The following is a 27,103-nucleotide window of genomic DNA, read 5'->3' as shown; positions in this document are numbered from 1 at the left end:
CCCTTGACTCTGTATGATATATGTATATCACATATGGAAAAAATATGAAGAAATATATGTATTGTATATGGTTAAAAACTATTTAAATTAGAATCAAATAATATTATAATATTATAAATATTTATAATTAAATTTAAACAGAAACTCGAAAATTCAATTCAATTCGACTTGATTAAGTTTTATAAACTCAAATCGAAAAAATTTCGAGTTAACTATTTTATAAATTGAACTGAATTACAATCAAATAATATTATAATATGATAAATATTTATAATTAAATTTAAATAGAAACTTGAAAATTCAATTCAATTCAATTCAATTCGACTTTATTTTAATTTTATAAACTCAAATTGAATTTTTTTTGAATCAACTATTTTATAAACTGAATTGAGTATTCATGTCCAACATAACCTTAAACCTAACATAATCACTTATTGTTCACTTATAGTTGGTTAAAATTTTCGAAATAGTTATGTTTTGACGGTTTAGGGTTGTTGATTCAAGTTCAGTTTGTTATGACAGATTTTGAGTATGGATTATGAATTTGGGGTTGGGCATGTAATTTTAGTATTTTGGATTTTGAGGTTTAGAATGTTATTGAAACATTTTAGATTTTAGGGTTTAGAATACAATTGATGAATGTGTTGCAAGTTTTAAAAGTTGGAGAGACCTAAATGCAAGCGCCTGAAAAGTTCAGTGACCATTTATATAATTTACCCTAACAGCAGTGAAACGACCGTTATGTCGGGTACCATATTGCAAATGAACTAAATGTTTGGTGATTGTATTGTAAGTTTTAAAAGTTAGATGATCTAAATACAAGCATCTACAAAGTTCAGTGACCATTTATATACTTTACTCTAAATTTAATTTACAATTAATGTGATCTTTAAATTGAGAAAAAAAACTTTGACCAATGTAATTGAGTGTTGACTGTTACAATATTGATATGATAATTCATGATGTTAATGTGACGGTCTACTATGCTTACGTGATAATCTATGATATTGACATGATAATCTACTATGGATGATGATATGGCAAAGGGGTCAAATTAACCTTTTTTTTTTATCAAGTTCAAGGGTTAAATAATTTTTAAAAAGTTTGATAGTTTACTTACTTTATTTTTCAAAAAAAAATTGAATATTCAAAAAAAAAATTAAAATAATATTAAATTACTAAAAAACACTAATATGTATTAAAAGATTAGAAAATTTTAAAATGTATTATATTTTTAAAATATATTATAATTTTTAAAATAAAAATACTAAAATAATAATTAAATTGCGTTGGAGAAGGGAAGATGGGAAACACACACGGGATTCTGAGTTTTTGGGCAAATTCAAAAATGCTCAACACTCTGTCTCTCTCTCTCTCTCTTTTTGAGGGAGGGACGGGATTTGAAATTTTGAATATATGGATGGGCTTTTTGGTACTTATGGGCTTTCTTAACTAACTCCTTTATCCTATCAAGATAAGGCCTACCTTTCATCTCGTACACTGGTAATAAAAATACGTCACATTATAATAATATTATAGAATTATATTATAAGATGCACATGTTATTATTATTTTTTTGAATTAATCACTGGTATCCGATCTATTAACCGACTAATCCAGATCAGATACTACAGAGGCGAAGGCGATCCTTCCAATCTAGTTTGCTCCATTCACAAATGTCAGGATTCAAACCCCTGACCTTGCTTAAGAGACCTAGTGTCTCATCCTATTAGACCAACTGGTTGTTGGTTCACTTGTTATTATTTTTAAATTTTCAGGTTTTTTTTGGTAAGATTATTTTTATATATTTCTAAGATATGATATTCTTATCAGGAAAATGATATGATTTTTATTTAATCTCGTGATGTCTTTATTATAAATCATTATTATATTTGTTCATTCTGTTTGTCTCACCTATTAAAGTGTTCCACTTGAAATTGGACAATTACAGAATCATTCTAATTTCACTTGTCAAAGATTCATTACTAAGAGTCGCTAAATTTCCCTTCTCAATGAATCTTATTTTTAAACCTTCAGAAGTATTTATTGATTTATTATTTTATTGACATTCATATTATCATATTATTATTGAATCAAAGACTTAATAATACAATTGAAGCTAAAATTAAAATTTAATAATATAATTAAAACAATTGGAAGTTTATTAATTCGAAAAAGACAACATTTAAGTCTGAACGACTTTAATTGTAATTTACTCAAATAAATTTTACCCGTGATAATCAATATATAGATAAATGGGTACAAGTAGAAGACTATTTTTCTTTAAAGATACATATGATACATAAGCCTGAAAAGTTGTTAAGATATCGCAAAGCTGAACTCTATTGGCAGTTGATATCTTGGGCAGCTTTGGTCACGGGTCACCAAGTTGACTAGAATGGCGCATCCCATTTCAGCAGATTTCTTCTTCTTGATCAATTTCATCAACTGCACTTTCCCACTCAATTTGGAATGGCAGCTCAGTGCCAAAAACCCTGATTCAATATCACTTGTCAAGCTTGAATTATTCACTATATTGTTCGAGTTCAATTCCACGGTGACATTCATCTTCAGTGTGGATCTTGCCTTGCTTCTTCCTTTAGCAACGAATGCGTCTCCAACTCCAACTCCCCCGTAATCGAAGGAAATGGTGGTGTTTTGGAATTTGAAGTGGCCGAAATTTGTGTTCTTTACGGCAACTTGGGCGTTGAGTTTAATGTTGAAAGACGGAGGGTTGGGGGCGGAGGACGCCGTGAGATGCTCGACGGTGATAGAGTGGACCCTGAACTTGGGGTTTTTGATACGCATGACTGTGAGTGAAAAAACCAAGATGACAACAGTCTGGAAGATGGCGAAAGCTGATGCGTAAAAAATCAATTTCATGCGTTTCTTTAGCTTCAGCTCCTTGGAAGCCTCAGCAGCAGACTCCATTTCTGTCTCTCTATGCTGGTAACTTTGTTCCGCCATATCTGTTTTTTTTCCCTCACTTTTGCCTCTTCGAGTTGTTGGATGGAATTTGAAAGAGAAATGGGTGGGGAATTGAGGTATTCGTATGAACTCCGCGTATGTGTGTATATATGTAATTACAGTGTAGAGGTAGAAAATGATGTGGTTAGTGTAACATAGTACAAGACAGTCCTATTGACCAAGCCTGAGAAACGCTTCTATTTTGTCAGCCCTAATATTCCACTTTCTACATTTTCACAAGATTCGGGCTTTGAAGCTTCGAAAGGGCTTAAGAAAATTTTATTTAAGTAAATTATTATAATAAAAATTATCCCCTACAACAATTTAATTGTAACCCACGGTTCGAAAAATGTGAATAAAAACTTGTATTACGAAGATATAATTTATATATGATGCTCTGATTCTTTTAATTTCGATATGGTCCTAACATATTAGAATATTTGAAAAAGCTAAAACTGGGGTTAAATAATGCGAAAAACATAACAATTAATTATAACATATTAGCAGAAAAACACAGATGAGCGTTAAAGTCCTTAACTATCCAACTCTCTACTCAAACTTTTAGGACAGAGATCCTCAGAACGTGTAATTATATAACGTTAAACAATAAATAGACGTTATCATTCAATACATGGAAGAACCAACAGAGTAGGTTTTAGTGATCAGTACATGAGTGAACCATTAGAACATGTTGGACATTACCGATCGAATTATAATTGAATCAACAAGTGGATATTATCGATCATATCATGATTGAATTAATGGAATTACCAACTCAATCACATGACATGCTGTGATGTAGAACCAAAATCAAGATGCATGCATGTATAGCTCAGATTTACTTCGGAAGCATACATACAGATATTAGGCATATGGTAGAATCAAATCATGTCATTCAGATTTCAGACTAGTCAAATACAAGTATGTGCCTGACCCAAATGAAGGTCCTTTATAAACCTGGAGGACGACGCCTCATGTACGTATCCGATTAAGTGTTTTAGGAAAAATGACGAGTTGGACGAACACGTCAAGCGACGCCTTCGTAGTTATTTAATTCTCCCCATACTGTCTGCTCAACCTCTTCCCATGATTCTGCTGTTGTAAGTTCAGTCCATATACTAAATATAGCCCCCAATACATTCTCGTCATGCAAAATACAGTAGCACCTGCAGATACAAAATAATCAGATGATTTTTTTTGGCACCAAAAACTGACAAAAATGATATCGAGGAAAGAATGTAACTCATTATTTCTTACATGGCGTGGTACGAAAGTCGTCTGAACTTATCGCTAGCATTGAGCGATGGTGTTTTTTGCATCAGCGGAAGTTTATAGCTTTGGAGAAACTGCTTAAGGAGACATGAATTGCCTCTAAAGATATCCAAATGCATTGGTATCACGTCATAAAGGGGATCACCTGAAGAATAAATCCAATTCAAGTTTGATGGATGTCATCAGATTTCTCTACTTTCATAAAGAGATGAAGGATTTAAAAACGAATACAGCTTTAGCCATAGGAACAAGGAATGCAATCATATAAAGAAAGTACGCTTACCTATAGAAAGATTGCTGAAATCAAGGATGTAGTTAGCGCGCCATGATTTTGCTTCTCCATCATTACCATGCCCATTCACTGAACCGTTATCTGTTACGGCAGATATTCCATTTCTGCTGAACGGACAGCATGTTTCCATGTAAACATTATCATCCATTATATCCGAGTGTATCCACGACAAAGGCTTAAGAACTCTTTTCATGCCATTTTCCTATCAATAAATCAATAGAGAACGGCGTTAGGTATAACTGTGCAAGATATTCCAAACATAATATCAAGAGGGAATACCAGAAATATTGAAAAAAGAAGAGTGGGACTACGAAAAACCTCAGATACAGAAAGCAGCTTCAGGAAATCATCCGGGAGGTATGCATCAACTTTCTCCATCAGCTTCTCAGGAACTGGATCCCCCCTACAATTTGCATAGTAGAAGTTTAGAGGCATCTAATAATTAAAGGCTATGATAAAGTAAATAAATAAAGTGAATATACATACATTTATATATATATAGAGAGAGAGAGAGAGAAAGAAATCTTTATCTGAGAAATTATCCCGTGGAATACTATGGAAACACTAGCAGAATGACGACATAACAAAACTAGATAACAAACATGCAGTTTTAAGAGAACTGATCTCAAAGTATTCCCAAAGATAAGGGTGATGAGAAAATTTCCCATCACATAGCAATGAGTTCCATGGAAAAATGAAAGATTAAACCATGGAGTACGAACACAATGAATCAAACACAGTATCATCAGTTGCAACTAGGAGAAAGAAAGGAAATTTTCTCTTAACATATTTTAAATAGAATCATTATTGGTGTCAACCCTGATCAACAAAAATCATTACTAGTAGATGGTATACAATTTTTTCAAGCGGCTGGAAACATCCTTCTTCTTCCGACTTAGTGTTCTCACAACGAGTTCCCATTCAGCTGGAGTATCTAATCTGTGGGAGACAAAATCGATGTCCATACGATTGGCAAAAGAACACTCCTGTTCAGCATCCGAAACAGTTAAATTACCAAAGGAAGGATAGGGTAAACTATGAAGGTTTTGTAGCTGCTCTCCCAAGAAGGAAGCTAAGTTAAGCGTATCGTCCAATGATAGTTCATCTCTTCTGCAATAGAAATTAAATGGAAGATTAATAACAGCAATCTCTTTTCACATCCCTCATTCTGGAAGTTAAGATCCATGTCAAACTATTAATACTTACAACTGTGCAAATATCTTTCCTTTGCAACGCTTCATTATAAGATAAGGCCAGATACAAGAGGGTCCAGCAGAACTCCCTGGTCCAGGTTCTGGTGACCCAGCTTTTCTATATTCAAACAATTTCTTGCTCCGTACACCGAAAGAGAAAGCATCGCCTCCTCCCTTTTCTGGAATCAAATTGCACTTTGCAAGAACATCAGGAACTTCTTTACCATCCCAAGAATCAATCTTGTAAGATCCATTTTCCAAGTGCAGAATTCCACTAGCCAATACAGTAGGAATGTGGTTTTTCAAAGGGGAATTAACTTCACAAAGAGTGTTGTAGAATTCAAGCTGCATGGAAGGAAACAAAAACTTAACAGTATGTAAAAGATCCACAGACACGAAGAGTATAAATTTGCACATGCACCTACCTCAGTGCCTAAACAGTGTATTGAAGATTCCAGCCCTTCTTCAACAAAGATTTTAACCACATATTCATCCATGACATAGACCTGTTGCAGAAGAATTAGAACAATCAATCAAAACTACAAAAATAAATCTATGTTGATTAAATGACCTCTTATAAAAATGTTAGTCAAAAACAGTTGACATAAAGAACAGATACATCTAAATTCTAATCAACATAATAAATAAACAACACTCAGATCACATGTTGGTGAAGACCACTATGTAGGAATCATTCACAAACTTTTAGTATTCCTTAAAAAGCTCTGAGATCTTATATCAAAGTTAATCATGTCCAATGGAATATGGTTATTATGACTCTAGAGAAAAGCATGCCTCTGAACAAGGTAATGACAAGTTCTGTATTATCCTTGAATTGATTTATCAGAATCAGTTCCGCTAACTTCCAACATGTAAAAGAAAACAGAATTTAAGAAATGAACGAAAATGACAAAAGAACTCACAGGATTGCTGCCTGTTCCAACAGGAAGCTTCTCATCATCATTGGGAAAAGGCAAATTGTGAAATGAGCAGATTTTCACCAAGCACTCCAACCATTTGTCTGCATTCATTGCAAGACATGCTCCCTAAGACAATTAAAGGAGGAATAAAAAATAGTTAAAAACAAGATAAATGATATTTTATTAATAGTGAACACCATTTGTATCCTACGCCAAAGATTTGGACAAAGCATAATAATAGGAAAAATAGTAAACACCACAAAGAGCATTTAGGGTAGAAGAAACCAACCAGTCACAATAATACAAAGATGTCAGCAGAGGATTTTCCTTATCATGCACTTCTAAACAATCAATGTGATATTTTTTCTCTTTTTCAACAATTTGCAATCAGAAACAACCTTTTTTAGTATATTCCTAGTTTATCTCTCTTACAACATATGGGTTTCTATAACAATTTTCTTAGTCAACTCATCCATTGGAAGTGAAAAGGGAGAAAAAGAAAGGACTAGATTGGTGGGATGAACAGACTTGATTAGAAATGTAACATACCTTCCAAATCAGCTCTCTCATTCCCGGTTTTCTAACCCAAAGCTTGGAAAGCCATTCCCTCATTTCTCGTGGCCCTATGCAATTGCCCGAGCTCCATGGAGAAGTATAGTGGTCCTTCTCTCTATCCAAAAACATAGCCAAGAAACTTATATCATAAGAAAAACCATGTTTCCATAGATTATATCTTTTAGAAGCACCATCAGCAATTCCTTCGTGATTTTCACTCTCTTGAGAACTTGGAAATTTAACCCGCTTCTCTTTCCTTGTCAAATCTGAATAATTAAAATTGTCTTTGTCACAAGACATGTTCTTCTCCAAGTTCTCTAAGCAGCCTTCATCAAGAGAAAGCAATCCAACGCGACAAACTCCTTTATGCTGGTAACCAGGAGCCATATCTAAACATACAAATTCAAAGTTTCTGGAATTTACAAAATTCTGTGTCACAGCAACAGTTGCTTCCAGATTCAGGACACAGTGCCACCATCCGCTTGGAACAAATATCGTCTCCCCAGGTAGCTGAGTACACTCAATTGGCTTGTCTTCATCAGCAAGAAGTGGATAATAATCAAGCCACCACTGTACACACACACGCATGCACACAGGGGAATCAATAAACATAACATCGAAAAATGAGACAAGAACTAGGAATGCAAGCAGAGGGCCCTAGTTTATATACTTGTAATGATGATGGAGTATCAATGTTGACATCACCATCTTCATCATTTACATGCACTGTAACACCCAAAGGAACTCTTCCAGGAGGATACAATGCCCACCTGTCCAAAAAAATAGATATATGACATCCATGACAGTAGTATTTCAGCTATATGAAGCAACAAAGAGACAACCTTATGCAGCTGAAATTCAGTTATCAGGAAGTTTATGGTACACCCTAAACCAATAACAAGGACACCAGTATAACGTCAAATAAAAGGATAAAAGAAAAACATTTAAAATAGTTGCTCTAGGGTATTCTGAATGAGGTACAATATGTGAAATCCAAAACCACGATATTGAAGCATTTTATAAACACAGCGGTAATATCTCAAAATACCTTTTACGACCACAGATAAGAGTATTCCAGGCACTGGTAAGTGCTGGATCAACATGCCAAGAGGCACCAGACCTCTCTGGCCCAATGATAAGCCATCTGAATGGTGGTCGACTATCTCTATCTAAAACATCAAAGAAGTCTTCTTGAAACATTTGGGGCACATTGTAATCTTCCAACAAGCCAGGTGCAGATTCTCCAAACTACATGGCAACCAATCAAAGTACTTTCAAGTTTTCTAAAAAAGGGCATTATTCCATTATGCTCCCATTGCAAAAGAAACGCACATATACACAAAACTGTATGAATGCTATTCCTACCCTAGGCTCACCTTTTCATCAAAAATATAAAGAGGGTCCTCATCATGCTGTTCTTTCATGTATGATACATAATCATTGAATTTCATTGAAACTTTTCCAGGGGTTCTTTGAGAAATCTTGAATGCTGAATCTCCATATTTGAGCAGTAGTTTGTCAATCGTCCAATTATTCCTAGCAGGCCAATGCTCAGCCAATCCAGTGAGCAAAACCTGGAATGTGAATAGGCAAGAACCCCATCCAAAAAGCACAAGTAGTTATGCAGTGGCTCATTTACAGATATAATGCAACTGATTTCTTCTAAATACTCAACAAAGGACTAATTTCTCTGGTATACCATAGCATATCATTAGCAGCAGTAGTGAGTTCAACGCAATTTACTAAAAGCAAACATAAATTATATAGACCATACCGGTTTTTTCGCATCATATTCCTGATCAAACTGTTCCATTGACAACTCATTTTGTCTTTCAACATTTCCTTTGTCGAAAGCAAACCCGTCTAATGTAGTATGGCACCTATATAATCTTTTGTATAAGAAGAAAGAGCTAAATCCTACACCCAAAAATTGAAAATAACAATTTCTCAAATCAATACAATCATTCAAATAAAATTAGTACTTATTTTCACGAAAAACAAAAACATAAGGTTAGTTACCATCAAACTGCAATGGTTTTCTTTTGTAGGCAATACATTCATTCGGCAATGACTCTCTGCATTATAAAGAAACCACGAAATTAGATACTAAAATGGAAAATTAAAACAAATATAAAAACAGAAATTAAGTTTCGATTGCAAAGAGCAAAATACAAATGCAAAGTAGTATTTTTCCAGGAGCCTTTGTATTGAAGTGGACCGTTAACTTTCTTGAGGCAAAGGCTCATCCAAAGCGGCTCTTCATTGCAGAAAATATACATGACACTAACAAATTGAAACCCAAATAAAGATAAATTAAAAAAAGAAGAAGATTAAAATGTGAGAATATGGGAATTGGGGAAATTAAGGAGCAAAAATAAAAACCTGCTGACACAAGCGAGACGAGCTATGTCCGAGGGAGTTAGGTAATCTAAGATGGCGCAGATGAGTTCGTCAGGGAGCCGGCTGAAGTTGCCGAGTGCATCGAGTCGACGATCTTTGAGCTGTAAATTCTGGGATTCATAAGAAATTTCCATTGATATCAAGTGTTCTTTTTTTGGGTTTTTTTGGGAGGGAATGAATTATGGGGATCGAACCGATCGAAGCAAACAGATAACCGAAGACATAGTTTTGTTTTGTCTCTTAAACCATTATGCCTGGAAACAACGCGGAGCCGCGTTGCCACGTGGCGACCGCGTCTTCTTTGCGAGGCAGTCTAGTTCTCCCGCGTTCCATTCGCGGGATTTCTCACGCGCCTTCCCTCTAACGTTTCTTCTTGCTTAATCTTTCATTTTTAGGAAAAAAAAAAGGCACGAGTATTTTAAAAAAAATTAACGTGCTCTTTGTATTATTATTTTTTAATATGATGCTTTAACTTAAAAAATAAATTTAATATAATTTTTTATTAATATTTTCGTCGTTGATTGCAACAATATTGACATAGTAATTTACAATATTAATATGATTATCTACAATGTTAACATAACAATTTATCTGTTATATTTTAGTTATCAATTTAATATGTTTGTCACGTTGTTCGTTACGTTATTAATCATTATTGAATGTCACATCAATATCATGAATCATCACATTAACACTTTAAATTATCACATCAGCACGTAACGGTTAACGATGAGAAATATTGATCAAAAAATCATATTGAATTTATTTTTTAAGTTACAGAATCACATTCAGAAAAAAATAATACGATAGTCACATTGATTTTTATTAAAAAGTAGAGAGACCTCTAATGCCCTTTTGACTTCTTTTTACTTTTAACTTTTTAGATAACTGCACTAAGAATCCTCAAACTATGCCCAGATTTTATATTAGTCTCCAAACTTCAACATATTATAATTTTATCTTATCTTCAAATTATCATATTTTGTTTAAGGGTAAACTATACATTTAATACATAAACTGTCAATTTTGGTCCGTTTTAGTACTTAAACTTTCATTTTTTTTCAAAATCATACCTAACGTTTAGTTTTTATTTCATTTTAGTACACTATGTTAAAAACTTAACGCGTTTAGTACCTAAACTATTATTTTTAGTTTGTTTTAGTATCTAAACTTTCAATTGTTTTCAAAACTTGATGATAAATTTTGAATGGGGTATTAAAATGAAAAAAAACTAAACTTTAAGTATTATTATGAAAAAAATTAAAAGTTTAAGTACTAAAATGGAACAAAACTGATAATTTAGATACTAAACAAGTAATTTACTCTTTATTTAATCATCTCATTCTATCATTTTAATAATTTTTAAATATTAAACTTTATTTTGGACCTGATGTAAAACATATATATTAGATCTAACCAGTAAAAATCAAATTATGTCATTAAAATTTAACATGTTTCTTTATATGATATAAGATCCAAATTATTTCGGCAATAGATGCATGATATTTTTTGAATATATTACGTGTTATATCTAAACTGATATTTAATATCTAAACATTTTTAATCATACAACGTCTTTTACTTTTGGGTAAATTACATGTTTAGTACCTAAGCTATTAGTTTTGGTCCATTTTAATACTTAAACTTTTATTTTTTTCAAAAATACCTAAAGTTTATTTTTTTATTTCATTTTATTACCATTGTTCAAAATTTAACATTACATTTTGAAAAAAACTGAAAGTTCAGGCACTAAAACGGACCAAAATTGATAGTTTATATACTAAACGCGTTAAGTTTTTAACAATATGGTACTAAAATGAAACAAAAAACTAAACATTATATTTTAACAATATACTAAACGCGTTAAGTTTTGAATAAATATATTACATTATAATTATCACATACAATTCAAAACTAACAAAATCCGTTTTTGTGAATTTAAATTTATATATTTACACTAATTTTAAGTTTAAAATTTGTTTTTTTAGATATCGAGTTTAAAAAATAATAAATAGTTTAAAGTTTAAAATCAAATAATTTTTTTTATTTCATTTGATTTGATTTTAATTTTATTTTCAAAATCACGTGATACAAATTGACTATCTTTTATTAAAAACGGAATTGAACAAAAGTACATCCTATTGAAAACCAATTCAGACTTTAGAGTAAAGATGGTACACTAGGAAGAAATAATATGAATATCAAGGAATAAAAAAATTACTCATTTTAACTTTAAAGCTATAAGTAAGAATCGAGTGATTTTAATAGTAAAAGAATTATTGTTATTTTTTGAGGTCGTGGATTCGAGAGCACGAGGAATATCAAAAGTGTGAATATTTAATATCAAATGGTTAAAAAATATTATTGAACAGTAATTACCCAATTCAATAAAAAAAACTTTAAAGGTCCGAGTAAAATTTATTTATTTAGTAAATTGTAATTATGAAATACAATTATATTATTATATAATAGAGTAAGTGGACAAGGGAACACCGATTTTTGAAAATATAATAAAGTAGTGAATAATGAGATCCAAAGACAGAGTCACATGATTACATTTACATGCGACTTCACTAGGTTTTGATGTCCTTAACCATAATTCCAAATCTTAATCTTACAATTAATTGTTTATGTATCGGATTTATATAGTGATATAATTTATTTTTCAAAGGTTGCTTTGATTTGGTGGACCCTAAAAATAATATATTTTATTATTTGAATTAATATTTTATATTTAAACCCCTAATGTTTTAATAAATAACTTTATATTATAAAATCATTTAGATTCAATTTCATTTTTGTTATAGGATAAATTTTGCATTAGTCACTTAATTATTTTAACGATTTCGTTTTAATTATCCGATTATATTTTTTCAAAATCATACTTAATATTATATTTTGATTCTGTTTCGATTATCTATCGTTAAAAATAGAATTATTAATGTAATAGTTTTTTCACTTTTTAATGATCACATAATATTATCTTATGATGATACGTCAATATCACTATTATTTTTTAACGAGTGATCAAGATAAAACCAAAATGTAACTTTTTTTGTTGTTCTCCCGATCCACAAGGCCTTGTCTTGACTACTCCAGATCGACTCGTGTCGCACATCTAACCTTGATTTTGGTGGAAGAATCCCCAAACGATAATTTTCTACATACACAATGACTCAAACTCGATACCTACTTAAACGATATCAAATTACTTACCACTTGAACCAAACACGTTGATAACTAAAATGCAACTTTAATTATGATTTTGAAAAAAAGTTAAGTAATCAAAACAAAACTGGAGTGTTTAGTCATTAGATGAATTAATACGTAAGGTATCCTTATTTTTGTTAAATTCTTTTTGGTATCACCGTACTTGGAATGTGAGCTCAAATGTAACATCCTAATTTAGGGGCTAAATTTTAGAATTATAAAGTGGTGGATTTAATTGGTATTTTGGGAAGAAAATTGAGAATTAAATTGAAAATTTTCAAAGTTGACAGACCATTTTATAAAGTGCAGGAAATTCAGTGACTAAACTCATGGTTTATCCATTTTTTATGGGATAAATTATAACCCCTCCCCGTGTGTTTTCTGCAGATTTTCTTAGTTTTTCCTCCCCCGTTAACCCTTATTTCCTCTTCGATCTACTCACCGTCCGACCTCTATTTGACGAACTAAAACCACCATCGTGTTCGTTGTCGACCGATGAACAAAGCCCCTCAAGCCTTTCGTCGTGAATCAACATCGATTGTCGTTAATTTCAATCGGAAGTATCGTCGATTTTAACTCAATTTTCGTTGGTTTTCCTTCGATTCACGTCGATCCGACCATCCGTTTTCGACAACTCTTGCACCATCGTGTTCCTTGCATCGTTCCGAGTCAACCGATGTTCTCCGTTTCTCTGTCGTCGCCGGCGCGTGGAGTGGTGTGGAAGTCAAAGTTTTCGATGCTCCAGAATCGAGCTCTCCGCCGTTCAAAATTGTGAACCGAGCTTAGTAAGTGTCTCAAAATGCCTTAAAATAATTTTTAGAAATTTTTTCTGGAATTTTTGGACACCCCACGACGCTGCACGCGCCGCCTCCTGCCCGTGGGGAAGTCCTGACTGCAGATAAAAAACTCGGGTGCTAGTTTTGTAAATATTTTTAGAATGGTGCCTAATATGTAATTAATTTCTGTTAGGGTGATATTTGCGTAAAATCGTTGTCCGTGACCACCGTCGACTTTGACTGAAAAGTCAAAATTTTTGAAAAAAACATTTTATGTTTTTTGACGTCTTGAATCCGTTTTTGGGGTCCGTTTCGCCAAATTCGAACCCAATAAGCTGGTTTTCATTGATTTATCACTGATTCGATCCATTTTTCGGAAATTAAGCTCCGTTTTTTATGAAATTTCTATTGTTATATATCAGAGGAATTATTGGAAGTTAAATTAAAGATCGAGGACATTCGAATGGAAATTATATGATCGATCAGTATGATACGAAAATCGAGATTATACTTTACTACATCTTTATGCTTTATGAAACATGTTGATATTGGTAAATGCTTGAATAAGATAATGTTATTCGCTTTTGTGGAGTTGATTAATTGCTACACTCGATCTGAATACGATAAAAATTCGGTAACTGATTATAGTTCAGATGATTAATATAAGAAATTGATGGATTGTTGGAATTAAATTATGAGTTATATGATTAGTGATAAAGGAATTATCATGGATTTGTAGCGTATAATATATGTCATTAAAGGTTACATGTTAAATGTACTTAGATGAGAATACCCCGATATGGTAAAATTACGAAAATACTCTTATGTTGTTAAAAGACAAGATTTGACCATAGAAGTTGGATAAAGGATTTTTAAAGACATATTGATTCAATAAAATTTCATATGTGCATAAGAAATGCTAGTTTTGTTTAGAAAATTTGGATATTTGGTTTTTAACCTCAAGGTGGTTTGTACAAGATACTAGAAGTTGTTAAGGGAATCATTTCAAGATCAGAGAATGTTCAAGAAAGCAATTAATCATAGGATCTCTATATTATAAATTATTTTCGTTAAGAGTAAATAGCAAAGTTATCTAGTTAAGAAATAACGAAAATACCATTGAGTGTAAAAATAATCCGAGTTGACCCTGAATGAGAAAGTACTTTAAGGATTATACTTGATCCGATAAATTACAGATTTAATTGTTAAGATTCTGTCTTTGTATAGAAAATTCCTGATAACATGTTTGTAACTTTTGATAAGGCAATTGACCTGAAAATCTCCGAGTTAAGAATAAATTATCGAGGGTGCTCTTTTTTCAGAATTATTCGAAATGTTTGGAAAAGATGACACGTTTGAATTAAATAATAAGATCGTATGAAAGGAAGGGTTGAAATACACTGAATCTGTAAAATGACCGGAATACCCCTGGAATGAAAATGACCCAAGAATATTACTAAGCTCATGAATGATTGGATATCCTCGAGCTCTAAAATGAATGGAATAAAACTGAACACCAAAATGACCAAAATACCCTTATGGTCTAGACTAAGTAAATGTTTTGGATTAATTAAGGAATCCAAGTAAATATGGATGTTGTATTACCCTTAAAAGTTATGGATTACAACCTAAGTGAATTGATCAACATTAATGATACATCAGTACCTGATCTGCACAGATATTACTTGAATGAGTGTTCGTCTACTCAAGTTTGGCTCGATGATAATTTTGGAAGTATTCAACTCAACTCAGCTCAACTCTAGATCGCATTCAATACTAAGAATTGTATATTTGTTCGACAAATCAACCACGAAGACCGAACTGAACAGAACAAAAGTACAATATGTATCCGAAATTCAGAGACATCCAAATTAATCTGAAAAACTCCGAAATAACTAGAATGGATTTAACTGCTAAATGAGCTAGGTAACCTCAATGACTGAGGATTTAGTAAGTGATTTGGATAAGTCTGGAAACTCTGATGAGTTTATATAGTGTACAATTACTATGGGTTATGAACAAAAAATCAAGTACGTCAGCATTTCAAGTTATCGTTGAAGTAAGGAAATAAAATAAAGACCATTGGAAGATTCATTTAGCGATGACTCAAAGATGATTTATGAACAATAATTGTTGGTATTAAAGAGTGAATACTTAGAAGGACAACGAATAGACCGGTCAACATGTATTAGTTCTAGAAGTTGTTCAGCTTGGGTTATTTCGATAATCCGATAGATCGACACAGACTGTAAATGTCATGAACCTTCATTTATTCCTTATGAGCTCAAGTCTTATTCTGAATAACTGATGATTCCATCAGTTATTAATCTCTTCCAATAATGATTCTAAATTCCAACATTCTATCGACATACTGAAGATCTGTGTTTCTTTGCCTGATAAGATTATCCAGTACCTCTAAATAATATCCGTAAACTCTGGTGTATTCTCTAATCATATGAATATTTTATCTGATTTCCGATTTGAATTCTGTTATGATATATGACTTGAATTCTAATCTGATACTGACATGGATTCTGATATGATACATGACCTGGATTCTGATCTGATACTTGACCTGAATTGTGTTTTGATTTTTGATATATCCGTTTACAGACAGAACATGTTTTATTGGGGGGTATTGTTGGAAGAAGAATACTTTCAGGTTCCTCGGCTTTGTGCTCAGGGTCTTACTGTTCGTGACGGGTTGTATGGTTCTAGGGAACCTACACATTTTGTTCGTGACAGATAGGGTATATATATATATATATATGTTTTAAAAGATCTATATCTTTTTACTGGTTTTACGGGAACACACTAGATAACCTATTCTGTTATCCTAAACCTAAACATCCCAAATATTTACATTTGAATTGAATACTATCTGTTACTACCTGAGATATCAATGGGATCTCAGCTTAGCCTAAAAATATGTAAATATCTGAACAAATAAGGAAATATTTGTTTATCTGTATCTATACGCTTTTCAGCATCATCTGGTAGTTCTGTATTACTGAGCTTTCCGAAGGTCATTATATTATTCATCATTGCAGGTTAGAAGAATTGTACCAGTACACTTATCGACTTCAGTAAGGGAGTTCTTCCGGTGTTATTGCAGAGTATGTTACATGTGATTAGGGGCATGTAATTGTATTTTATTTTATATACGAGACTAAAAATCTGTTTTATTTCTGCATATTGTTAAATCATTTTATGAGTTACATGTTTTCATAAAAGTTTTAAATTTTCCGCTATTTTTATAGTGGGTCGCTCCGGTGGCCCTAATGTGACGCTCCAGATCAGATCGGGTTACTCGCATCGGTATGAGGGGGTTACATCAAAGGCAAATATCATTGTTTTACAATACTAATTGATTCACCCGTACAAACACCTTTGATTTCAACTGCCATTTATGCCTAAACAAGTGGCCCCATCTCCCCTATAAATCCAACAGGATCCTCGTTCATCTTAGCATGCCAAAGTCTTATTTATGCAGGAGACAATCCATGAATTCTACACTATACAAAGGCATTCTTTAGATGATGAAGAACAACTCACACAAATTCTAACTTCACATTCAAACATAGAAATACATGGTTTCATTTTTCATATTCAGAATTTCGATATATCTAGAACCTATGGAGATGGTGGCCAACCATCATTTTGGCATCACCGCCGACTCCTTCATAGAATCTCAGTTCAAGTTCGTCCAGTCTTCCTTCACCATGCCACATTTCATCAAAAATGTCATTGTCATCATCATCATCATAGTTGCCCATTTCAAACTCCCAGGCCAAATACTTGAAACTGTCTGAGAAGTCAGAGCAATCACCCCTCTCATAGCAGTCCATGACCAGAGGTCCTAGAACCTTCAATTTCGGGAACATTTCCTTCACGAATTGATCATCGAGTTTCACATCCCAACAACCTCTTAAATAAAAAAATTCTAGCTGGGGATAGCTAGATAGGATTATCATAACACTTGAGGTGCTGATAAGATGATAAGCCATCTCGAGGTGCTTGAGGCTAGGCATCGTAGCAGCTATGGCATTCGCCTCATCTTCCTGTGAGAGTTTGCCTGCTGCATCCAGCGGGTGCATGTTGCGGCACAAACTAACTAGCAGTTTACGGTGCTTTCCAATGGCCTCTAAAGCACGGGCACCAATCTTAAACCATAGTCACATGGATCGCGGTACGCTCCGGTACGGGAACGTCGAATGGGATCGCAATTTGCTAGGTCCCTAAAATTCGGTACGAGGGGGTAGGCTCATTTCAGATCGCTCCGGTACGATGTACCATATAAATTGGTATGATGTACCAGTTTCTTAGGTTGTTGTTTTTCTACATCAAATTTTATAAGTAACTTCAAGATTTCAAATATCTTAGAGTAACTATTATAGATTTCATTCAGTAACTTCAATACTTTAAAGTTCAAAACAAATTTAACACTTCAAAAGTCAAAAGACTCAAAACAAATTACATAAACTCATAAAGTCAATTTTGGATCGTATAAGCTTTCGTACCAAATCGCAATTTTGAAACGACCTGGAACGCGTTCGTACCGCGTTTTGGATCGCAGCGTACAGTACGTAAATCGTGGGCTATTGAGCGATTTATGTAACTATGTCTTAAACTAACAATTTTTCAACAACTAAATCACTCATTTCACTTCTTGGCAGTCGCAAGGACCGAAGGGAACCAACACTAGGAAAAAAACATAAGATATCAGTTAAAAGATTCCCTTAAACAATGATCCCTTAGGGGGCGTTTGGATGGGGGAATGTGGGATTCCCATGGGAATGGAATCCACATTCTCCCGTTTGGTTAGCCCGAGAATCTCATTCCCGGTAATGTAAGATTACAAATAGTGGATTTTTTGGGGTATATTACCGAAAATGTCATTACTTCCATTTTCTTCTGTATTGTTTGATTACCGGCGTTTTGGACTAAAATGCCCTTAATTTTTTTTTCAAAAATATCATTCTTCTGTCATTGAATAATAAAAATTCTACGAAGGTTAAATTACAAATTTATTCTTAAACTATTTTAGATTTACAAAAAAAAATCTATAATTAAAATAAAATTTTACTCTTTCATTATACCTTTTTATATTTTCAATTTTGTAAAAAATTATATAAATTTTATGAATTTAAATTTTTTAAAGAAAATATATAAATATTTTTTCAATTTGTTAAAAAATTAAATATATAATAAGGACAATTTGGTCAAATATACATTCCAATAATCTTTTATTCCTTTAATCAAACACGATAATCTTACATTCATGCTAAGCTAACTAAACACAAAATACAACATTCCCAGTAATCTTATTCTCTAGTAATCTTATATTCCCACTAGTAATCTTACATTCTGTGAACCAAACACACCCTTAAAGATAAAAAAATGTGATCCCGTGTTTCTTAAAGAAGTTACAAATGTCTCATCGGAAATCTTATAGCGAACACTGAAATTGCTGTTCAAACCAGTAAATGTAAGACTAACCAAAACCAAACCATATATTACTATAATATCACTCAATAAATCAAGAAAACAAGAATTAATGATAGGAAAAATGATGTCATAAATGAGACAAGACTCATTACATTACAGGCGAAGGCAATTACCAAAATGGTTAAGGGCAGTTGAACTTGCTTATCTGTGACGAACGAGAAAATCGTATCATTCTGAAGGCCGGACACACATAACTTGCGAAGAGATCCACTGCTTCTAGTGACGAGCATTTGAAGCATCCGATCAAGATGGTCCGGTTGGCATCCATTGCTCCATTCTTCAATGTCAATCTCTTGGCAACAATATGGATCCATCACTACCGCTCTCCAAGATTTGCAGACACAGGGAATGACTGTAAGTATCTCTTGTAAGTACAGGTTGCTGAAAATTTGCCCCAATGCATCCGGTGTCGGTTCATCCCAGTGTTGATAGTCGCATTGCTCTTCCATCTTATTTGAGGTTAATGATGGGGAAAAAGAAAATACAATAAGAACTCCAATATTATTAAAAGCAAATATGATATAAAAAGGAAAAAGAGAGGTAAAAATAGATGATTATACCTGAGTTCTTGAATAACATAGCTTACTGCAGTAATTGAGAGATTTAGCAAATTAAGATGCTACACAAACGCTTATGGACACAGAACACAACTTCACCAAAGGAATTTCTTTTTATGCCAAGTTAAAAACAGAAAGACAGGCAAGAAAAAGCACAACTCAGAGTAGAATACTGTACACACTGAGGAAAGAGATGATCATGGTATTAAGAAAGAAAATTAAAGCCATTCTTTAGATCCAAAAAAAGTTGAGAAATAAAGGAAAGGAACAGAGAAACAAAGCATAATAAACTTGTCAATTGGAATTAAAACTAATATGCAGAGTGAAAGAAACGAAAATTTTACTGTTTATACATAGATCTAAGAACCAACCCAGAAATGGTGTAGTTCCATGGTTTGGAAATCGCATAAAGATGGAACACTAAGTACCCAAAGTATAAAAGTTTCGTTCTTTTGCTCAAGATTTCCCAAAGAAGTAGAAAATAAAAAAGGGTGTTACCTTAATTTCGTCCTTTTGATATGCAAAAGAGCCTCAGTTGATCCGCCTCAAACACCGGATTAGAAGAGAAAGAAGCGAAAGCAGTAAAATCAAGCCAATCAACCCACCTAACCAAAGCATCAAAAGCAAAGCCGGCAAAGAAGAACAAGAAACCCTTTGTAAAAAACAAAGTTTCAAGAGCAAAGGCATTTGGGTTTCACCTTTCACGCAAGAAATTCATATCCTTTTTAGCTGAAAGTGAAAGTGACGGAAGCATTCCATAGACCGAGTGCGATTTAAGAGAGAGTTGTTACATTATTTGAAGCATCAACAGTCTCCACTTTATTAAAATTGTCCCGAAAATGAAATTCAAAAGCCAAAGAAATATCCTTCTTATTGATCACCATTACACCACCCACCCTTAAGGACGATATATAATTGGCTCTCCCTCGCAAAGCAGCAGAGATATGGAAAAACTTTATATTCTTATCGCCTTCTTTAAACCACTTCAACATGGATTTTTGAAGCCAGTCTCTTTCCTCAATCCTATATTTCTTCCATAATTTTGCATTTAACAACCGTACTTCTTCTGAATATCTTGGTTGTACCCAGAAGAGACCATGGAACCTTCCAACCTTCCATTTTTTCCCCTCAATCACTTCAATAGAATCGTCATCCTTTGCATGATCGATTATTGCCCAAGATTTAGATACATCTTTTACCTTTCTCAACATAACACCAACGCCCATACCTTGGGTCAAAGAGACCGTTGATTTTGTCATGTCTGAGTAGTCAGGATCGTCTACCCAGAGTGAAAACTGAAAACCATTTGAATGGTCTTCATCTCAACAACGGACTTGTTCCCTTAAAATTATCAAGTTGTGGTCTGAAAGACTTCTTGCCAATGTGGATTGGCTCAGATGTGGAAGCTTGCTAAAAATTTCGGCAGAGATAAGAAAACGGTCTAGTCTACTGGAAGATACAGATTCGCCTCCTTTGAATCACGTATTAGAGCTCCCTGACAAAGGTAGATCCACCAGATTTTTATCCGATATAAAGTCAACATTCAATCTCATGTGCCTCCTATTTTCATTGGACCTGAACCTCTCCACATCATTAATAACGATATTTAATCCCCTCCAATTATAATGGGGACACCCAACCCCTCAATAAGCTCGTTTAGTTGATTAAAAAAATCAAGCCTTTCACCATCAACAATCGGAGCAGAAACATTGATCAGGGCAACTTGCAAGTTATAAACGATTAAATTACCCAACAGAACCACCACTTTTTGGTAGATTAATCTCTTACTAACACCGAAATATTTGGATCCCACATTGAAATTAATCCTCCAGACGACCCATCAGTAGGAGAATTTACAATTTCCCCAAAAAAAACAACTCTACGCACGCCTTAAGACCTAAGGTTTTTCAGTGGGTAGCTTTATTTCTTGAAGAAAAGCAACACGAACTTTGTTGTATTTTAGTACCCGACAAATTGCTCGCACTTTTTCTTTCTTCCCCAAACCTCTTATATTCCAACTCAGTAACACAAAATTCATAAAAAATTGATTAAACCCATAACAAAAATGAACAAAGAAAGCAGACCCTAACCTTTATTTTTTTTCATAGTCTCTCTATCTTCGATCTCTCAAAGTTTCTTTACGACCAGAGAGGCAGGTTCTTTGAAAACCACTCTAAGGGATTCTCTCAACGTGTATGTTATCTCTGCTTCCAAAATGGATGCTTGGTTATTTCCACAGTTGGGACTAAGTATTGTTTTCGCATTTGACACCACAGCTCTACTACCCTTTTCCTTCTTTCCAAGTCACCGGTTCCTGCTCCTTTTGTTTCCATTATTTTTTGAAGCTCTACTAGATCGCTTTTTATTTCTCATAATCTTTGATGGAGCCAGAAGCAAAGAAGAGGAAGTTCACAAGTCGGTTAAAAAACGGTTAAAAAATGGTGATATGTTAAATAAGTGATCGATTAAAAATAATTAATAATATAAACGGTAAAAAAATAAACGTTACTTATTATATTAAACTATATATTGATTTTTAGGAAGATTGTTAATAATATAAACGGTAAAAAAAATAGGTGACACATATTACATTAAAATACCTATCAGTTTGTTTAAAGATTGCTAATAATGTAAATGATAAAATAAAATAGGCTACCTATTACATTAAAATATTTACCGTTTTTTAAGGTTGTTAATAATATAAATGATAAAAAAAATAGGGGCTATCTATTACATTAAAATATCTATCGGTTTTTTTTAAGGTTGTTAATAATTTAAACGGTAAAAAAAATAGGTGCTACCTATTATATTAAAATACCTATCGATTTTTTGAAGGTTGTTAATAATGTAAACGGTAAAAACAATAGGCGTTACATATTACATTAAAATACCTACCGATTTTTTTGAAGGTTGCTAATAATGTAAACGGTAAAAAAAAATAGGCGCTATCTATTACATTAAAATACCTACAGATTTTTTTTGAAGGTTGTTAATAATGTAAACAGTAAAAAAAATAAACGCTGCTTATTACATTAAAATACCTATCGGTTTTTTAAGGTTGTTAATAATATAAACGGTAAAAAAATAGGCTCTACCTATTACATTAAAATACCTACCGTTTTTTAAGATTGTTAATAATGTAAACGGTAAAAAAAATAGGCGCTATCTATTACATTAAAATACCTACCAGTTTTTTTAAGGTTGTTAATAATATAAACGGTAAAAAAAATAGATGCTATCTATTACATTAAAATACCTACCAATTTTTTTGAAGGTTGTTAATAATGTAAATGGTAAAAAAATAGGCGCTACTTATTTCATTAAAATACCTATCGGTTTTTTTAAGGTTGTTAATAATGTAAATGTTAAAAAAAATAGGCGCTACCTATTACATTAAAATACCTACCGGTTTTTTTTGAAGGTTGTTAATAATGTAAACAGTAAAAAAAAGGCACTACCTATTACATTAAAATACCTACCGGTTTTTTTTAAGGTTATTAATAATGTAAACGGTAAAAAAAATAGGTGCTACCTATTACATTAAAATACCTACTGATTTTTTTGAAGACTGTTAATAATGTAAACGGTAAAAAAATATGCGCTACTTATTATATTAAAATACCTACCGGTTTTTTTGAAGGTTTCTAATAATGTAAACGGTAAAAAATAATAGACGCTGCCTATTACATTAAAGTACTTACCAGATATGTTGAAAGTATCGATTCTATTTAAATAAGTATCGATATTTTTGAAATTTAAAAGAAAAGCAGTAATAACACCTATAAATTATCGATACTTTATAAAAATGTATTGATACATAACAATATAACAGGTAAAAATATGACAAAACCAGTTTCATTATGACAAAACAGGTAAAAAGCTACCGGATATGTTGAAAATATCGATACTTTATAAAAATGTATTAATACATAACAATATAACAGGTAAAAATATGAAAAAACCAATTTCATTATGACAAAACCGGTAAAGAACTACCGTATATGTTGAAAGTATCGATACTTTTTGTACATGTATCGATACTTTGTTGAAAGTTATATAATTTATGTTTCAAAAATTTTTAATAGTACTTTATGTTTTCTACCTACAATATTAATTTAATAATTTCATTTACATAAAAAATTATCTGATTGTTTATATATTTTATAAAATATTATTTAGAATTTAAATTTAACAATTTTAACCAAAGATAATAATAAAAATTTTTAATAGTTTTTCATGTTTTCTACCTACAACATTATGAGTCTGTCAACATAATAAGTAGCGTTTTACCGAATTTATTAATTATCTTATTAAGCTTTTGGTGACGTCGTTTTTTAGTTGTATATTAATCCGCCTTATTTAAGACATCCCCGGAAGCAAACCCACTGCACTTGCTCCAAATTGAGGAAATTTTAATTCGACTGGTCTCTAGGGCTGTACATTAACAGTGGGTACTGTCACCACTCCAATTGGGCTTCAAATAATGGCCTTGGTTAGCCCAATAGAGATTTCTAAAAGCCCATAATCTTTAGAAATATATTAGATCCGGTTGGGTTGATCGTCAAGCCCATTCCCATTTGACGATCCACTACTATCCCCTTGGTTTGAGCAATTAAAACCACATCCCACGATGATAGGAACCTCAAGGAGCCCGCATCCACTAGTTTCAATTCTGGAGACTTGATTTACTTACTCCAAAATATCTGAAACGCCAGTTGTTATCCTAGGTTGATGTGACAGCCCTTGTTCTTCATTAAGGACAACATTATTTGGACTTTCCTCGAAAACATCTACGTCATTTAAAGCTTCATTCCACGCTAGAATATCAATCGACTCACTTGACCCATCAAAGGTTTGGTTCTCGAACAGAAATCTGCCATCAATGAAGCACTGATCTTCTCTGTATTCTTTCTCAGATTTTTATCAGAATTCTTTCTTCGTTGACAAGTAAAGATATTCGGTCAGGAATGTTCGATTCCTTTTGACTGCAACCAATAACTTTTTCAACGTTTCATCTTCCACCTTAAGCACTCCCCCACTATTACCGATTTAAAATTAGTACTTAATCAATTATCCTATATTTAAAATTAGAAATTTTTAATTTGAGGTTTTATTAAATTTAAAATTAACTATTTATGCAAATATTGAAGAGGATATTGGTTTACCAAGACTAATAATGAACCAACATTACCTTGAGGATTCGGAAATGATGACGTAGGATTTTGCAAAGGATGTTGATTTTATTTGGAATCAACTGTGGTCACCCTAGGCATTTATTCAAAACATACATTGTTAATTCCTTAATAAATAAACATTGACTTATTTTTTAAATCGAAATGCAATTAAACAATTCTTTATGCATCCTAATTATACTAAGTTGGTTAATTAAGGTTTTAATCTCATCCATCTATTTTTACTTATCCAACGGTTTTATATCTGTGTAAAACTAAAAGAGTTTTACATTGTGTAACAAGATTCTATCCCTATATATATATATATATATATATATATATATATATATATATATATTATAAACGACCCTGAAATGTTAGGTGACAAAGTATATTCATAAACAATTTTAACGCCAACAATTTAAAAGAGTAACTTGTTCAAATTTTGAGTTAACACTTCAAAGTCTAGGGTTTAATCTCTAAAAATAACCTCTAATCCTAATTTGTAATGTATGAAAAAATATAGTTTTAATTGTACTTAATAATCAATAAGATTTTTTCTTATTAAGTAATAGGCAGTAAAGAATTCAGCTTTTAAGAAGTTAAAAAAATATATAATTCTTAGAAATTTATTATGTGATCATGGGTTATGGTATAATTCATATAAACATATACATGTTAAAAATGATTTTTTAGTTTTATTAATGTATAGATTATAAGCTTAATGGAATAATAATTATGGATAATTGGAATTGATGAATGAGCTTTGACAAACCCTATTATCAAACACTTGTAAGAAATCTAAACAACTTATCTATGGGTTGATTTAAGTGGTAAGCATCTTTATATCACTTAAGCGGGTCTCAAGTTTGAGCAGTGTGTACGTAGAAAATCTCCTTTGGGAGACTCACTCACCAAAACTAAATGTGTGACGCGGATCGATCTGAATTAACCAGGACGAAACCTTAAAACCGGAAGTAAAAAAAAGAACAAACATTTTTTTCTTCTTCATATTGATATTAGCTAATGTACAATCTTAACTTTTTAAAAATTAAAATATTTTTAGAATAACAATTTTCAGTCATATAGATCATACTCTTTGAAATAATATGTTAATTTATTCAATTGTTAATTTTTTAAACATGATTAATGGATAAAATTACATGTTAACTTGGATTTCTTAGGTTTTATTCGACACTAATTTAATGTCAATTACAATCAATATCATGTCAAGACAAATATGTAATACAATAATATAACATAAAAAATATTAAACTATTTATATCATATCCTTTTTTTTAATAAATCTATCTTTACGATACATTCTCTAATTTTATGCACGTTTTCCTCTATTTTCTAATAAGTATTCAATTATTTAGCCGTTGTTTTCTTTTTCTTCTTCTTAGAGTTGAATTAGATATCGTGATGATTGATTAAGATGACACTTATTTGTTATTACGTTGATTGATAGGGAAGCGGTGGCGGGTTAATAAACGTTGCTCTTATTGAAGAATCAAACCTAGAAATCTCTAGACTCGATGAAGAACAATGATGAATGAATAGAGAAGGTGGCAGTAATAGCTAGGGTTCTTTTAGGGTTTCTTTGAGGTGCTGAAAACAAGATAAGAAACAATATTAGAACAAGATAAACAAAAGATAAAGAAATTGAAAATAAATAAGATAACTAAGAAATCAAAAGATCTCCTTATGAAGGTGAACGATAAAGATGATGATGGTGAGGATGGATTTGTGGAAAATAGATGGATAAGTGTCCTATCGAGCCCTCCTAATCGCAATGAAAAGGCAAACACGATAATGTGGCTCTAACTAACCCTCCTAGTCGCGATGAAAAGGCAAATTGGAGTGTGAAGATTAATCTCCCTCACAAGAACTTGAAAGAACTCAAGGAGAAGAAGCTTCGAAGGCACAAGGCAATCAGCACTTGCAAAAACGAACTCTCGTTGTATTATTAATCAAAGAAATCTTCAATTACAAAGTTGAATGAAGCCTCCTTTATATAGGGGCTGAGTTCTAAAGGCCTTAGATAACTAATGAATAAAATAATAATAAACTAAACATGTCTTAACTCTAATTCCTAATAAAATAATAATAACTAAAGATAATATTTTAACCCAACCTTAATTCCTAATAAAATAATAAATCTAATCCTAAAAGATAATGCATCATCCTATATTAAGTTATATTACAAATAATCAATAAAACTATTGAAAATTCGTAATATTTACAAAATCCCGTATTAATCCCGTATAAGATTTTCTGCA

At 32.3% G+C, this 27,103-nt stretch overlaps 1 protein-coding gene and 2 pseudogenes across 1 annotated transcript; all 3 read right to left on the bottom strand.

Annotated features, from left to right (window-relative positions):
* Positions 1 to 2,342: 2,342 nt before the first annotated feature.
* On the bottom strand, positions 2,343 to 3,022 carry LOC120195229 (annotated as a pseudogene).
* A 761-nt stretch (positions 3,023 to 3,783) lies between these two features.
* On the bottom strand, positions 3,784 to 26,221 carry LOC120195240 (F-box protein At1g78280-like). Its single transcript, XM_039197310.1, has 18 exons — positions 26,210 to 26,221; positions 24,155 to 24,164; positions 9,582 to 9,737; positions 9,372 to 9,482; positions 9,219 to 9,274; positions 8,974 to 9,116; positions 8,576 to 8,773; positions 8,248 to 8,447; positions 7,870 to 7,969; positions 7,194 to 7,769; positions 6,648 to 6,770; positions 6,150 to 6,230; positions 5,738 to 6,069; positions 5,387 to 5,641; positions 4,850 to 4,934; positions 4,523 to 4,733; positions 4,225 to 4,384; positions 3,784 to 4,133 (listed from the first exon to the last, which is right to left on the bottom strand). The coding sequence occupies exons 3-18, from the start codon at positions 9,731 to 9,733 to the stop codon at positions 3,995 to 3,997; spliced, it is 2,922 nt and encodes a 973-aa protein (XP_039053241.1). The 5' UTR covers positions 9,734 to 9,737; positions 24,155 to 24,164; positions 26,210 to 26,221; the 3' UTR covers positions 3,784 to 3,994.
* LOC120195241 lies at positions 17,219 to 19,819 on the bottom strand (annotated as a pseudogene).
* Positions 26,222 to 27,103: the final 882 nt, after the last annotated feature.

The sequence above is a fragment of the Hibiscus syriacus genome, unplaced genomic scaffold (assembly GCF_006381635.1).
Source record: "Hibiscus syriacus cultivar Baekdansim isolate YM2019G1 unplaced genomic scaffold, ASM638163v2 tig00117010_pilon, whole genome shotgun sequence".
Taxonomy (NCBI): domain Eukaryota; kingdom Viridiplantae; phylum Streptophyta; class Magnoliopsida; order Malvales; family Malvaceae; genus Hibiscus; species Hibiscus syriacus.
The sequence above is the reverse complement of the archived record's forward strand: the minus strand, read 5'-3'. Positions and strand labels throughout refer to the sequence as shown.

What these genes read in the sequence shown, in the direction of transcription:
- LOC120195240 (XM_039197310.1), bottom strand. Translation starts at nt 9,733, where the DNA reads ATGGAAATTTCTTATGAATCCCAGAATTTACAGCTCAAAGATCGTCGA. An exon ending in AAAAATACTACTTTGCATTT is followed by an intron (nt 9,275 to 9,371) that starts GTATTTTGCTCT and finishes TTTATAATGCAG; the next exon opens with AGAGTCATTGCCGAATGAAT. An exon ending in ATACTCCATCATCATTACAA is followed by an intron (nt 7,770 to 7,869) that starts GTATATAAACTA and finishes GTGTGTGTACAG; the next exon opens with TGGTGGCTTGATTATTATCC.